General features: G+C 43.5%; 2 protein-coding genes across 2 annotated transcripts in view; one reads left to right on the plus strand and one right to left on the minus strand.

Moving 5' to 3' along the window:
• The window catches only part of IRAG2 (inositol 1,4,5-triphosphate receptor associated 2), a 179302-nt gene that overhangs the window by 97780 nt on the left and 68927 nt on the right, over positions 1–12595 (plus strand). The window contains 3 exon segments of the mRNA XM_068277999.1: positions 8888–8928; positions 10575–10652; positions 10949–11051. Of these exon segments, the coding sequence (XP_068134100.1) occupies positions 8888–8928; positions 10575–10652; positions 10949–11051 (222 nt within the window).
• DNAI7 (dynein axonemal intermediate chain 7) overlaps positions 1–12595 on the minus strand; it is a 169162-nt gene that overhangs the window by 42102 nt on the left and 114465 nt on the right. The gene's annotated exons all lie outside the window — the stretch shown is intronic.

Raw genomic sequence — 12595 nt, forward strand, 5'->3', positions numbered from 1 at the left:
ACCGTCACTCAAGATAGTAGATTCACCATAGATATGCAGTTTAAGATGAATAAAATAGATCTAAGCGTATCTATCACCATCAGCAGATTTTTTTCCTCATAAAACATATAAAAATCGCCAGAGCGTGGTGATTTACCATTGGTTGGACGGCGCCCTGCCTTTTGTGAAATGCTGCGTTATATTTGGGTCCCTGTCAAAAGGGCCCTTACATGAGTACACGATTTTAATTTTTATACGTTTTATGAGGAGATAAATCTGCTGACGGTGCTTAGATCTATTTTATTCATTTTAAACTGCATCTCTAAGGTTGATACTGTGTGACAAGAAGGAGGCCAGCAGGAGAGACGCCAGCTGCAGGCCCATACAAGCCATATATAGACCCTGTAATTAAGGACTATGGATTTCTGGTAAGCGTATCTATATTTTTAGTGGTGTTGGTGGAGGATCTCAAGAGTCAGCACTAAAGTGAATTGATTGAGATCATCAGGGGGGTCTGTATGGCTGATATTGTAGTGAAAACCCTCCCACGGTGTGATGTCATGACCTGGTCCTGACAGTTTACTGTCTGTGAACCCAGTTGCGTTGTGGGAAATAATGGCTTTTTCCAACTGCCAAGCAAGCAATATCTCCCTCTGTGTAAAACTCCGTACAGATCACCCGGCAGAACTAAAGATGTCACCACCAGTGATACATTTCAGAATGTGAATCAGGGAGAGGAAAGATTTTACAATGGGCAAACACTGGCTAAATAATCTATAAATGAATATTGTAAACTGTAAGCAATTTTGATCATGATTATTATTTCACTGCAATGCCTCTTTAAAGAGAATCTGTATTGTTAAAATCGCACAAAAGTAAACATACCAGTGCGTTAGGGGACATCTCCTATTACCCTCTGTCACAATTTCGCCGCTCCTCGCCGCATTAAAAGTGGTTAAAAACAGTTTTAAAAAGTTTGTTTATAAACAAACAAAATGGCCACCAAAACAGGAAGTAGGTTGCTGTACAGTATGTCCACACATAGAAAATACATCCATACACAATCAGGCTGTATACAGCCTTCCTTTTGAATCTCAAGAGAACATTTGTGTGTTTCTTTCCCCCTGCATCTCTCATGCACTGAAGTTTCAGGCTGCTCGTTTCTTCCTGCAAACAGCTTTGCCTTTGTCTGTAATTCCTCAGTATGTGAAAGCCCAGCCAGCTCAGAGGACGATTTATCCAGCTTGTAAAAGATAAGAGAGAAGCTGCCCTAATCTAAATAATACACAGGCAGTGTGCATAGAGGGACCTGGAAGGGGGAGTTCATAGCAGAACCACAATACTGAAGAACTTGGCAGCCTTCCAGACACAGGCTGACAAGTCTGACAGGGGAAAGATACATTGATTTATTACAGCGACTGTGATAGCAGAAAGTGCTGCAGTAAGCCAGAACACATTAGAATAGCTTTTGGAACTTGTAGGATGATAAACAGGATGCAATTTTTGTTACGGAGTCTCTTTAACTAATATAGATTATAGGGAGCTGAGATATAACCATTTACAAATGTATTAATCAATTGGAAATTGATTATGTGTTTTTGATATGTGCTACATGATTAAAACCAATTAAAAATCATATTTTCTATAGATCCAACCCTGTACAGGATATTTCATTGCGGGCAATATAGCTCTAGGTGCGACATACAGGGTGGATTGAAGATACTGCGTTTTAGTGGATGACGTTCTATAGCCTGACCCAACAGGATTTAAAAGGGCCTGAAGATATATATATATATATATATATGCATATACTAGTATTAATAGGTGCACCTAGAGCTATATTGCCCGCAATGAAATATCCTGTACAGGGTTGGATCTATAGAAAATATGATTTTTAATTGGTTTTAATCATGTGGAAATTGATTGTGTTTTTGATATGTGCTAATTGATTAATAAATTTGTAAATTGTTATATCTCAGCTCCCTATAATCTATATTTGTCGATCTGTATTAAGTCAATAGGTGAGACAGAGAGTCATAATTACACTTTAGGTTGATATCCCACAGTAATTCATGTTTTCTTTGAATGACTCTCTAACTGCTTTCTGACTTGGGGAAGAAGGGGGGGGGGGGTGTAGTAATTGATATTTTTCTAATGTAAAAAATAATTTATTTCAAAATAAGGTGTAAAGTCAATATACCACATGCACATTTATGTGTTTCCCTCACAGATCTGATAACAGTAGTAGTTACAGAGGCGCCAGCAGGATAAAAATTAGTAGTCTGTTAAAACCAAATAAAAAATTGGGGGACTGGGGTGGATCAGTCTCCCCAATATATATGACACAACCACCATATATGGTATCCAGAAAAATATATATTGAATCAGTACTCCACATAAAATTATGCAACGCATTTCGCGGGTCCCAAGCCCGCTTCCTCAGGCAAATACAAGAGCAGGAGTAACTTCGAGGTTGTGCAGATAGGTGCAGCGCCATATATGGTGTTTGTGTCATATATATTAATAATTCCTTTTTTTGTATAGCGCCTTTCTCCTGTCTGACTCAAAGCGCTTGCGAGGCAGCCACAAGAGCGCACTCAGTAGGCAGTAGCAGACTTGCCCAATGAACTCCTTACTGAATAGGTGCTGGCTTACTGAGTAGGAAGAGCCAGGATTTGAACCCAGGACTCCTACATCAGAGGCAGAGCCCTTAGCCCTTATCCATTACCATTACACTATCCAGTCTTTTGGGGAAACGGATCCACCCCGGTCCCCCAATTTTTTATTTGTTTTTAATAGACTACTAATTTTTATTCTGCTGGCGCCTCTGTAACTTCTACAAGTATCATTATCCACCTGGTGGATGGGTGTGTACACCCTTATTTTTCTTCTACGGAGAGCGACTTCTTAGCCTGAGTAGGGACAGGCTTAATATCCTCATATGCGATTGGAGTGGTTGCCTGAGGTCGGCACCCAGACTTGTGAGTATATCCATATCTGCTGTACAAATTGAAGATTACCTTATATCAGCAATAATACACTATTGGGAGCTCTCGACTGTTGTTTCTTTTTGTCTTTCTACAGACCTGATAACAGGTTAGGCTGTATATTTGCCTCTGTTGCAGAAGAATGTCAGAAATGTTGAACTCGCTGTATGATGCGGGAGCCCTGTGTTGCGGCATGCATCCTCTGCTTGTTCTCTGCGATTACAAGCTGCTTCTCATTTGAGGGACATCCGTTGAGAATGATAACTGCCCAGCCAACTGATAAATATACAGTAATTACAGCTCATTTTCTCCTATAATCATCTTCTCTAATATGCCCGGAAATCTAGAGATTAAAATGTATTTTAAGTAAATTCTTCTGGGGATTATATTTTCCTGTACACAGTTAACTTCCTGTCACTAATTATGTGAGAGAGAACTGTGCATTGATAGGTTAAAGGCTCGCTCTCCCCAAAACTGACATTGCCATAAGTGGATGGTGACAGTAGAAGCTCTACTTCAAAGTGCCGGTGTTGTCTGATCCTGCTGCCTGCGAATTTGCGCTGCCCCGCTGCCTCAGCGCTATACTCGTTACTGCCGAAATTCTGTTGTCCCCACTTTATTGCCTGATGAAGCGGGCTTGGCCTGCGAAACGCGTTGCACCTTTGGGGTACCATATAATAAATGTGTTTGTCACTATTCAGACAGTATTTCGTGTCTGCTTTCTGGAGGTAAGCCCACCACTTCCTCCAAGCAAATCTTAAAATTTTTCTCTAATTTTATCCTGCTGGCGCCTCTGTTTCTCATACTACTCCGCAGCTGATATGCCTCTCTCTCCCTGCCGCCACAAAGACATCTGATTGTGTGTGCTTGTCGGTACCGGCGTGAGGGTGAGCGTTTGGTTGTTAGCTGTGTGTGTGAAGTAGAGCACTCCACCATTCATTTTAAGTGGTTTTAAATGTGTGTGTTTTTTGGACGTTTTTTTTACTAATATCCCAATAAAGATTGCCTGCATTAGCATATCCTCGGAGTGATGGCACTTTTTGTATTTAGCAAACTTGCAGCCCCAACTCCTGCTGGTTCCCGAGATAGCCTTATGTAATCTGTCTCTGCAACCAGCAGGGCTTGGGGGCTGCAATTTTGCACAGAGGTCGTTCGGGGGGTCCCCTCCCTACCTTGAAAATGTAGGCAGTGTAGGACATGTGGAAGCAGAGATATTTCAGGGGAATTTATATTTATGTCCCCACTGAGCATGCGTGATACTCGGTGAGGAAGGCAGCTTTCAAGCAGCACAATCAGACATAACACCAGCATGTTGGCTTTGCACTGAGGCACCAACACCACTTCCCCTCCCCAAGGCACACAGTGCAGAGTTATTGCTTCTTATTTGACCCTGTGTTGTTTGGGTCACATGATCAAAAAATGTAGCTTGGTGAGACCATAGGAAGTGCTAAGATCCCAGCAAAGAGATACAACCAGCCAGAGGTTCTAACTCCATATCCATACCTTTGTCCCTGTTCCAGGATTGGTGTAAAGATCTATGCAATATATATATTTTTCTGCCGACAAAATGTGTTTGACTCTAAACTTTATCCTCATCCTTTAAATGGATAGATTTCTTATTTGTAAATGTTAATATGAAGGAAAATGAACCCAGGATAGGAAGGACCAGTTATGGCATGCGTGACTAGGGGTGTGACGGGGGCGTGCAGCAGGGGCGTGGCTTAAGTGTCCCTCTTTCTTATCTCAAAAAGTTGGTAGGTATGGTATGTCCAAAGCTAGTAAAAGTGTAAAGTAAGCCTGCTCCTGGCACCAGTAATTCCAGTTTAACTAGATAACGACCGCTCCACGCCAAACGGCATGGACGCGGCGGCAGCCCCAGGACCGCTCAATGCCAATTTGGCGTGAAGTCCTGGGGCGGTGTTTTGCAGGAGATCGCACGATCCGCCATCAGTCTCCCAGCAGCAATCGCCGCTAGGAGACTATTAGATGGCGAAACTGATGTCTATTTACATGGTACAGCGTGCGATCTATGGCAGTGCTGTACTATGGACAGCCGTGTGACACTGCTGTCCCCTCTAGAGGCAGAGAAGCGATCTGCTGTCATAGGCTGACAGCTGATCGCTGTAATTGGCTGGTGGAGGGAGAGATAGAAAATAATTTAAAAAAATAGCAAAAACTATTTAAAAAAACAAATATTTATAAAAAAATAAACTAACACTCCAGCAGCAATCGGAGCCCACCAACAGAAATCTCTGTGGGTGGGCAGAAAAGGGGGGGGGGTCACTTGTGTGCTAGGTTATACGACCCTGCAGCGAGGCCTTAAAGGTGCAGTGGCCTAATTAGTAAAAAAAATAGCCTGGTCTCTAGGGGCAGAAGTAAAGAATCTTTATTCCCATCAATTAAATTGATATGTTTCTTATTTTCAAATGTTAAAATTAAGAAAGACTAATTTTATAGAAAGGACCAGAGTGGGTTTGATTGATAAATCTATTGATTCTTTGTTTTGCATTGCGAGGGGTGTGGTTAGGGGTGTGGCAGGTGTCCCTCTACTTTCTCAAAGAGTTGGGAGATATGCATTAATGGTAACATTTTTATGAATGATTCTTTTTTATCAAAACCTCGGCCTGTGCAAAGTGTAGGGACAACAGAGCTTACACTGACCTGTCCGCCTGGGCGTTTCTACATCGCCGCCAGGGCTTCTTTGGGCCCGTTCTCACTTGTAAATGCAAAACATTAGAGCTAGAGTTTTGCGCTGGCGATTTAACCACGATTAACGTGGTAAAATCACTGTACTCATGATTTTTGAGCGATTGCGATTAGCGCTTTTTTTTAGCATTTTAATCACGATGGCTCTAAAATTGTGAGAAAATGCTGCAGGTAACGCATTTGGCGATCACCACTAATCGCGAATTACCGGCAACGGTGGCAGTGAGATCACTGCCATGTACGATTTGCGGTAATAGCCCGCTAATCGCCCCAGTGTGAATGGGCCTGTCTTTTCACACCCAAGGAGTTGTGTGTCCTGTGATTGAATGCTAAAGGCCAAACACTAGGGGCAGCCTGGCACGTACCTTACGTGACCACTAGGGGCCTCTAGTATTTGGTTAGGTGTTTGTCATGTGACATAGGCACCCAAGCAGAGAAGAAACAGGGAGAAGGCCTGGCTGTGGAAAGGAGACCTGTGAGGAAGTGGTGGCAGACAGGAGATGGTAACTGCACTGCTGTATCGGTCATCCTGAAATCCAACATCGCTAACAATGCACTGCAACCCTCCGGCGATCAAGCAACATCTTCCATCTGGCGCAATCGAACCAATTTATTTTTGGGCAAAAATCCATCAATCGGGCATCATTTGCAGCATCACATTTTAGCAGATCTGATCAAATGATCATTTCAACCAGAAATTTACTAGTGTGTGGCCACCTGTCTCTCCACCTGCACAAAAATCTGAACTCCCTGAGCACTATCACCCTTATTAAAGTGGACCTGAACTCAGAATTTCCTCTTTGCTCTAAAAGTAACAGCATAGCTCTAAGCAACAGCATAATAGCCTTTAAAGAAAAACATTTGTTGCAGCTAATAGAAATCCTGCAATAAATCTGCAACAACAACAACAACAACAACAAATAACATTTGTAAAGCGCTTTTCTCCCGTGGGACTCAAAGCGCATAAGCATGGCTCCGACCATCGTGGTACAGGGGAAGAATTTTATAAATCTGGAAATGCCAGGCTAAACAGGTGGCTTTTCAGTCTGGATTTGAATAGCTCCAGGGATGGTGCTGTCTTTACTGGGTGTGGTAGGGAGTTCCAAAGAGTAGGGGCAGCATGACAGAAGGCTCTGTCTCCAGATTTTTTGAGGTGCACTCTGGGAGTGACCAAGTTTATAGAACTTGCTGATCTGAGGTTGTGAGAGGTGTGGTGCAGCTTCAGCAAGTCCTTCATGTATCCAGGGCCCAGATTGTGCAGGGATTTGGATGTCAGCAGTCCAATCTTGAAGAGTATTCTCCATTCTACTGGTAGCCACGATTAACGTGGTAAAATCACTGTACTCATGATTTTTGAGCGATTGCGATTAGCGCTTTTTTTTAGCATTTTAATCACGATGGCTCTAAAATTGTGAGAAAATGCTGCAGGTAACGCATTTGGCGATCACCACTAATCGCGAATTACCGGCAACGGTGGCAGTGAGATCACTGCCATGTACGATTTGCGGTAATAGCCCGCTAATCGCCCCAGTGTGAATGGGCCTGTCTTTTCACACCCAAGGAGTTGTGTGTCCTGTGATTGAATGCTAAAGGCCAAACACTAGGGGCAGCCTGGCACGTACCTTACGTGACCACTAGGGGCCTCTAGTATTTGGTTAGGTGTTTGTCATGTGACATAGGCACCCAAGCAGAGAAGAAACAGGGAGAAGGCCTGGCTGTGGAAAGGAGACCTGTGAGGAAGTGGTGGCAGACAGGAGATGGTAACTGCACTGCTGTATCGGTCATCCTGAAATCCAACATCGCTAACAATGCACTGCAACCCTCCGGCGATCAAGCAACATCTTCCATCTGGCGCAATCGAACCAATTTATTTTTGGGCAAAAATCCATCAATCGGGCATCATTTGCAGCATCACATTTTAGCAGATCTGATCAAATGATCATTTCAACCAGAAATTTACTAGTGTGTGGCCACCTGTCTCTCCACCTGCACAAAAATCTGAACTCCCTGAGCACTATCACCCTTATTAAAGTGGACCTGAACTCAGAATTTCCTCTTTGCTCTAAAAGTAACAGCATAGCTCTAAGCAACAGCATAATAGCCTTTAAAGAAAAACATTTGTTGCAGCTAATAGAAATCCTGCAATAAATCTGCAACAACAACAACAACAACAAATAACATTTGTAAAGCGCTTTTCTCCCGTGGGACTCAAAGCGCATAAGCATGGCTCCGACCATCGTGGTACAGGGGAAGAATTTTATAAATCTGGAAATGCCAGGCTAAACAGGTGGCTTTTCAGTCTGGATTTGAATAGCTCCAGGGATGGTGCTGTCTTTACTGGGTGTGGTAGGGAGTTCCAAAGAGTAGGGGCAGCATGACAGAAGGCTCTGTCTCCAGATTTTTTGAGGTGCACTCTGGGAGTGACCAAGTTTATAGAACTTGCTGATCTGAGGTTGTGAGAGGTGTGGTGCAGCTTCAGCAAGTCCTTCATGTATCCAGGGCCCAGATTGTGCAGGGATTTGGATGTCAGCAGTCCAATCTTGAAGAGTATTCTCATCATTTGCAGCATCACATTTTAGCAGATCTGATCAAATGATCATTTCAACCAGAAATTTACTAGTGTGTGGCCACCTGTCTCTCCACCTGCACAAAAATCTGAACTCCCTGAGCACTATCACCCTTATTAAAGTGGACCTGAACTCAGAATTTCCTCTTTGCTCTAAAAGTAACAGCATAGCTCTAAGCAACAGCATAATAGCCTTTAAAGAAAAACATTTGTTGCAGCTAATAGAAATCCTGCAATAAATCTGCAGTGTGTTTACTTCCTGCGTTCATGGAAGCAGACATAGGGTTACCATCCTATGTTTACAAATTAGCTGCTCTGCTGAATCAGCTGGGGTTCCTGAGCTGACACAGCTGAGAGATCAAATTCCACTTGTGCCTAGTCACAGATGAGGTGGAATTGGACAGGTTAAACTCTCTAAATGGTGCATTGTCTGTTTTTCTTCTGTCCTGTGCAAAAGTTTAGGTCCAGGAACTGGTAACTGTGCACACAGGAGGCGGCTATTAACCTAAACAGGAAGTGCCTGTATTTTGTAACAGCTGGTATTTCATTCTTTGGTACACAGGAACTTTCAGCTTTAACAGGAATTATTCATTTTGATTAGGTTTTACATGTGAGGACGTTTAATCGTTTTATTTCTCCTTTTTTGCAGAGACTGTCGATCGGCTGCAGGAAAGTTTGCTGCTTTATCAGGTAATCTCTGTTAATATCCCGATGATAAGATTGTATGTATGTGTGACTCAGTCTAATCTAATATATAATCTCAATCTTGGGTCTATATCAGGCATGGGCAAACTTGGCCCTCCAGCTGTTAAGGAACTACAAGTCTCACAATGCATTGCAGGAGTCTGACAGCCACAGTCATGACTCATAAAGGTAAATGCATTGTTGGACTTGTAGTTCCGTAACAACTGGAGGGCAGAGTTTGCCCATGCCTGGTCTATATACATACTATAGAAAAGTCACCGCAAACAAACAACCAACATTGTGGAAGTGACTTTACCGGTGACCTAAGGCGCGTACACTGATCAAAACAGTCTTGTCAGTCTGCCAACAGCTTGTACTCACGTGCAACTGTCCGCAGAATGACCGCACCGTCGTTTGAAGAAGTACGGCGTGTGTACGCGCCTCTAGACAAACAACTTGTCTTTCCAACCTAACGACCTTGTCCTCACATTTATATTTCAAACACCCAACTTATTTGCATACTGTGCGCACAAGCGGTGATTACATTATGTAAGACATGCACGCATTCTGTAGAACGTCATTTAAACGACATTTTACACTGGTGGCCCACTGCACGATATTTGCCCAACAGTTGTGTTAGTTGAGCTGCCAGATGGATCGGGCAAAATCTGTCCCTCATAATTTTTGTTCAGTTGCATTTTTTGCGATTTAGGTGAAACCTGTCGTTTGGACGTTTACACTGACTTTTGTATAGCATGTGTACATAGCTTAACTATGGCAGCAATGGAGGGTATAATACTACTACTCAACAGTATTATTTTATTTTTTCATTTAAAGTGAACCAAAGACAAGGCACCCTCATGTATTTTACCATATACATCAGTGGTAACATTAGAGAAAATACCTACCCTGCTTTCTGTTTCATCCTTCACTGTTCAGCCTGCTTCTTATCAGCCCTGATAAAATCCCTGACTGAGCAATCAGTCTGGCTTTGCTCAGGAATCATTATAGCTGAGTCATTATAGCAGAGCCAGAAGGGGGCAGGCTTGGGCTTGGTAAGACATCAGAGAAAACAGACTCGGCTATAATATTTCCTAAGCAAAGCCAGACTGATTGCTCAGTGGGGGATTTTATCAGGGCTGATAACAAGCAGGCTGAGCAGTGAAGAATGAAACAGAGAGCAGGGTAGGTGTTTTCTCTAATGTTCCCACTGATATATATGGTAAAATACATGAGGGTGCTTAGTCTCTGGTTCACTTTAATGTATTTTCTTCTGATATGCCGCTACATTATGTTATGGGTTTTGTGAATGAACTTTTAAAAACAAAATGCTGTCATAACGACTGGCAAAGCATGCTGGGTGTTCTAACGAGAGCTCAGCGTTTTCTATGTGCAGTCCTCCCTAGTTTACTTTGCTGGGAGGGGGAGTGCTGCACCTCTCCTGTGTGAGTCAGTCTGCCGCATTTGAGGTGATCTGAACTCTGCGCAAAGTTTGAGTCTCCTCTTGCTTAGGCTTAGCAATAACCTAGCCTTTTCAGAAGTAGTATTTCTGTTTTCCTGGACAGAAGTGAATGGCAGTGCGGATGTGTTGCTATGGCCAGTGTTGGGCTGGGATTCTGCTCTGATTCCATATTCTATTTTTGTTTCTCCAGAAGCGTTCAGAGGCTCCCGAGGATGCTGCAGGTCTGAGCACTGTCTCTGTGCGGCCGCTAGCACATGGCAAGGAGGAGGTGGGTAGAGACATGACTGATCTCTGGCTAAGTGCTCCTCGCAGTCTGTGTATTCCCCACATATAAACACAGCGCTTCTCCTGTCACTGTTCAGTAAACCAGTTTATACAGATGATGCTGGCACACTTTGGAGCAGATCGGTGACTTGTACTGCCTGGAGCAGCTGGGGTGAGATCAGATAGGCAGAGGAGGGGGGCAGGCTTACCTTGCAGGGCTGCTACAGGATGATGCTGAGTTTGGAGGTGGGGGGGGGATAAATATTTGGAAATGTACAAATGTTCTTTCTTCACTTGCAGAAACATCACATCTGCGAGCGGATTGGACGCCAGGAAACTGACCGGCGGTCTGGACCTCACAAGACCAGCGTAGGCTGCTCAGCCGAAGCCTCGCCGCTGTTGGGTAATGGCGCAGTGACTCACGCCTGTCTGCTGCCGCAACACCGGATAAGGGTTTAAATCCACTGCCAGTGTTTACATGATTAATAGATCGCTTCCATTTTTGGCGCATTGTTGTAGCAAAATAACTGCTTATTCCATTCCTGAAGAAATTTCAAGCCCAATTCCCAAATCTTACTTAAGCTTGAGACCACAAATAAAAGGGTTAGCAACTTAATTTCCGGCAACAGATTCTGTGCAGGAAACCAAAGAGGATACTTGGGGTAAAGGGGTGGCTAAATTTTACCTTCATGCTCTGGACAGTATTTTTTGGGGATGGAAAGCAGACACTCAATTACATGAGAAGGGAGAATTTTGAGAAGCACTCTAGTTAGTCTGCTGCTGCAAACTTTTAATTTGTCCAGCTGGCTATCGAAGCTCTGCTCTGCTTAGTAATTTGGACACCTATTTAATATAATTAGAATATTTTTTCTAGTATACACTAGAACCTTGTTATAGTAAACTGATATAGCCTCTGGATATAGTAAACTCTGTTCCCAGTTCTCGGCACTTGTGCCTGTATACATATAGAATGTACGACCAATTCTGATATAGTAAAGTACTTGGCCAGGTCCCTTGGAGTTTACTATAAAGGGATTCTATTCTATAGTGAACAGGAGCTGTTGACAGCGAACAGACATGTGAGGATGAGAGCAGCTATCCTATAGTGTACAAATGTGTGGGTGAGAGGAGCTGTCTTATTGTAAACAGATGTGAGGGCAAGAGGAGTTAACCTATAGTGTACAGAGGTGTGATGACCAGAGGAGCTGTCCTATAGTGAACAGATGTGAGGAGCTGTCCTATAGTGAACAGATGTGAGGAGCTGTCCTATATAGTGAACAGATGTGAGGAGCTGTCCTATAGTGAACAGATGTGAGGAGCTGTCCTATAGTGAACAGATGTGAGGAGCTGTCCTATAGTGAACAGATGTGAGGAGCTGTCCTATAGTGAACAGATGTGAGGAGCTGTCCTATAGTGAACAGATGTGAGGAGCTGTCGTATAGTCAACAGATGTGTGGGGATGAGTTGTCCTCTAGTGAACAGATGTGAGGGTGATAGAAGCTGTCCTATAGTGAACAGGTGTGTGTGTGTGTGTGTGTGTGTGTGTAGCTGTCCTATAGTGAAAGTGTGTGTGTGTGTGTCCTATGGTGAAAATATTTAAGGGGTGAAAGGAGCTGTCCTGTGGTGAACAGATATGTGAGAATGAGAGGCTTGTGAACGTGTGTGTGTGTGTGTGTGTGTTTGAGAGGAGCTGTCCTATAGTGAACAGATGTGTGAGGACAAGAGGAGCTGTCCTATAGTGAACAGGTGTGTGTGTGTTTGAGAGGAGCTGTCCTATAGTGAACAGATGTGTGAGGACCAGAGGAGCTGTCCTATAGTGAACAGATGTGTGAGGACCAGAGGAGCTGTCCTATAGTGAACAGATGTTTGAGGAGGAGAGGAGCTGTCCTATAGTGAACAGATGTGTGGGGACGAGAGGAGCTGTCCTATTGTGAACAGATGTGTGAG

This window comes from Hyperolius riggenbachi, chromosome 3, assembly GCF_040937935.1.
Source record: "Hyperolius riggenbachi isolate aHypRig1 chromosome 3, aHypRig1.pri, whole genome shotgun sequence".
Taxonomy (NCBI): Eukaryota; Metazoa; Chordata; class Amphibia; order Anura; family Hyperoliidae; genus Hyperolius; species Hyperolius riggenbachi.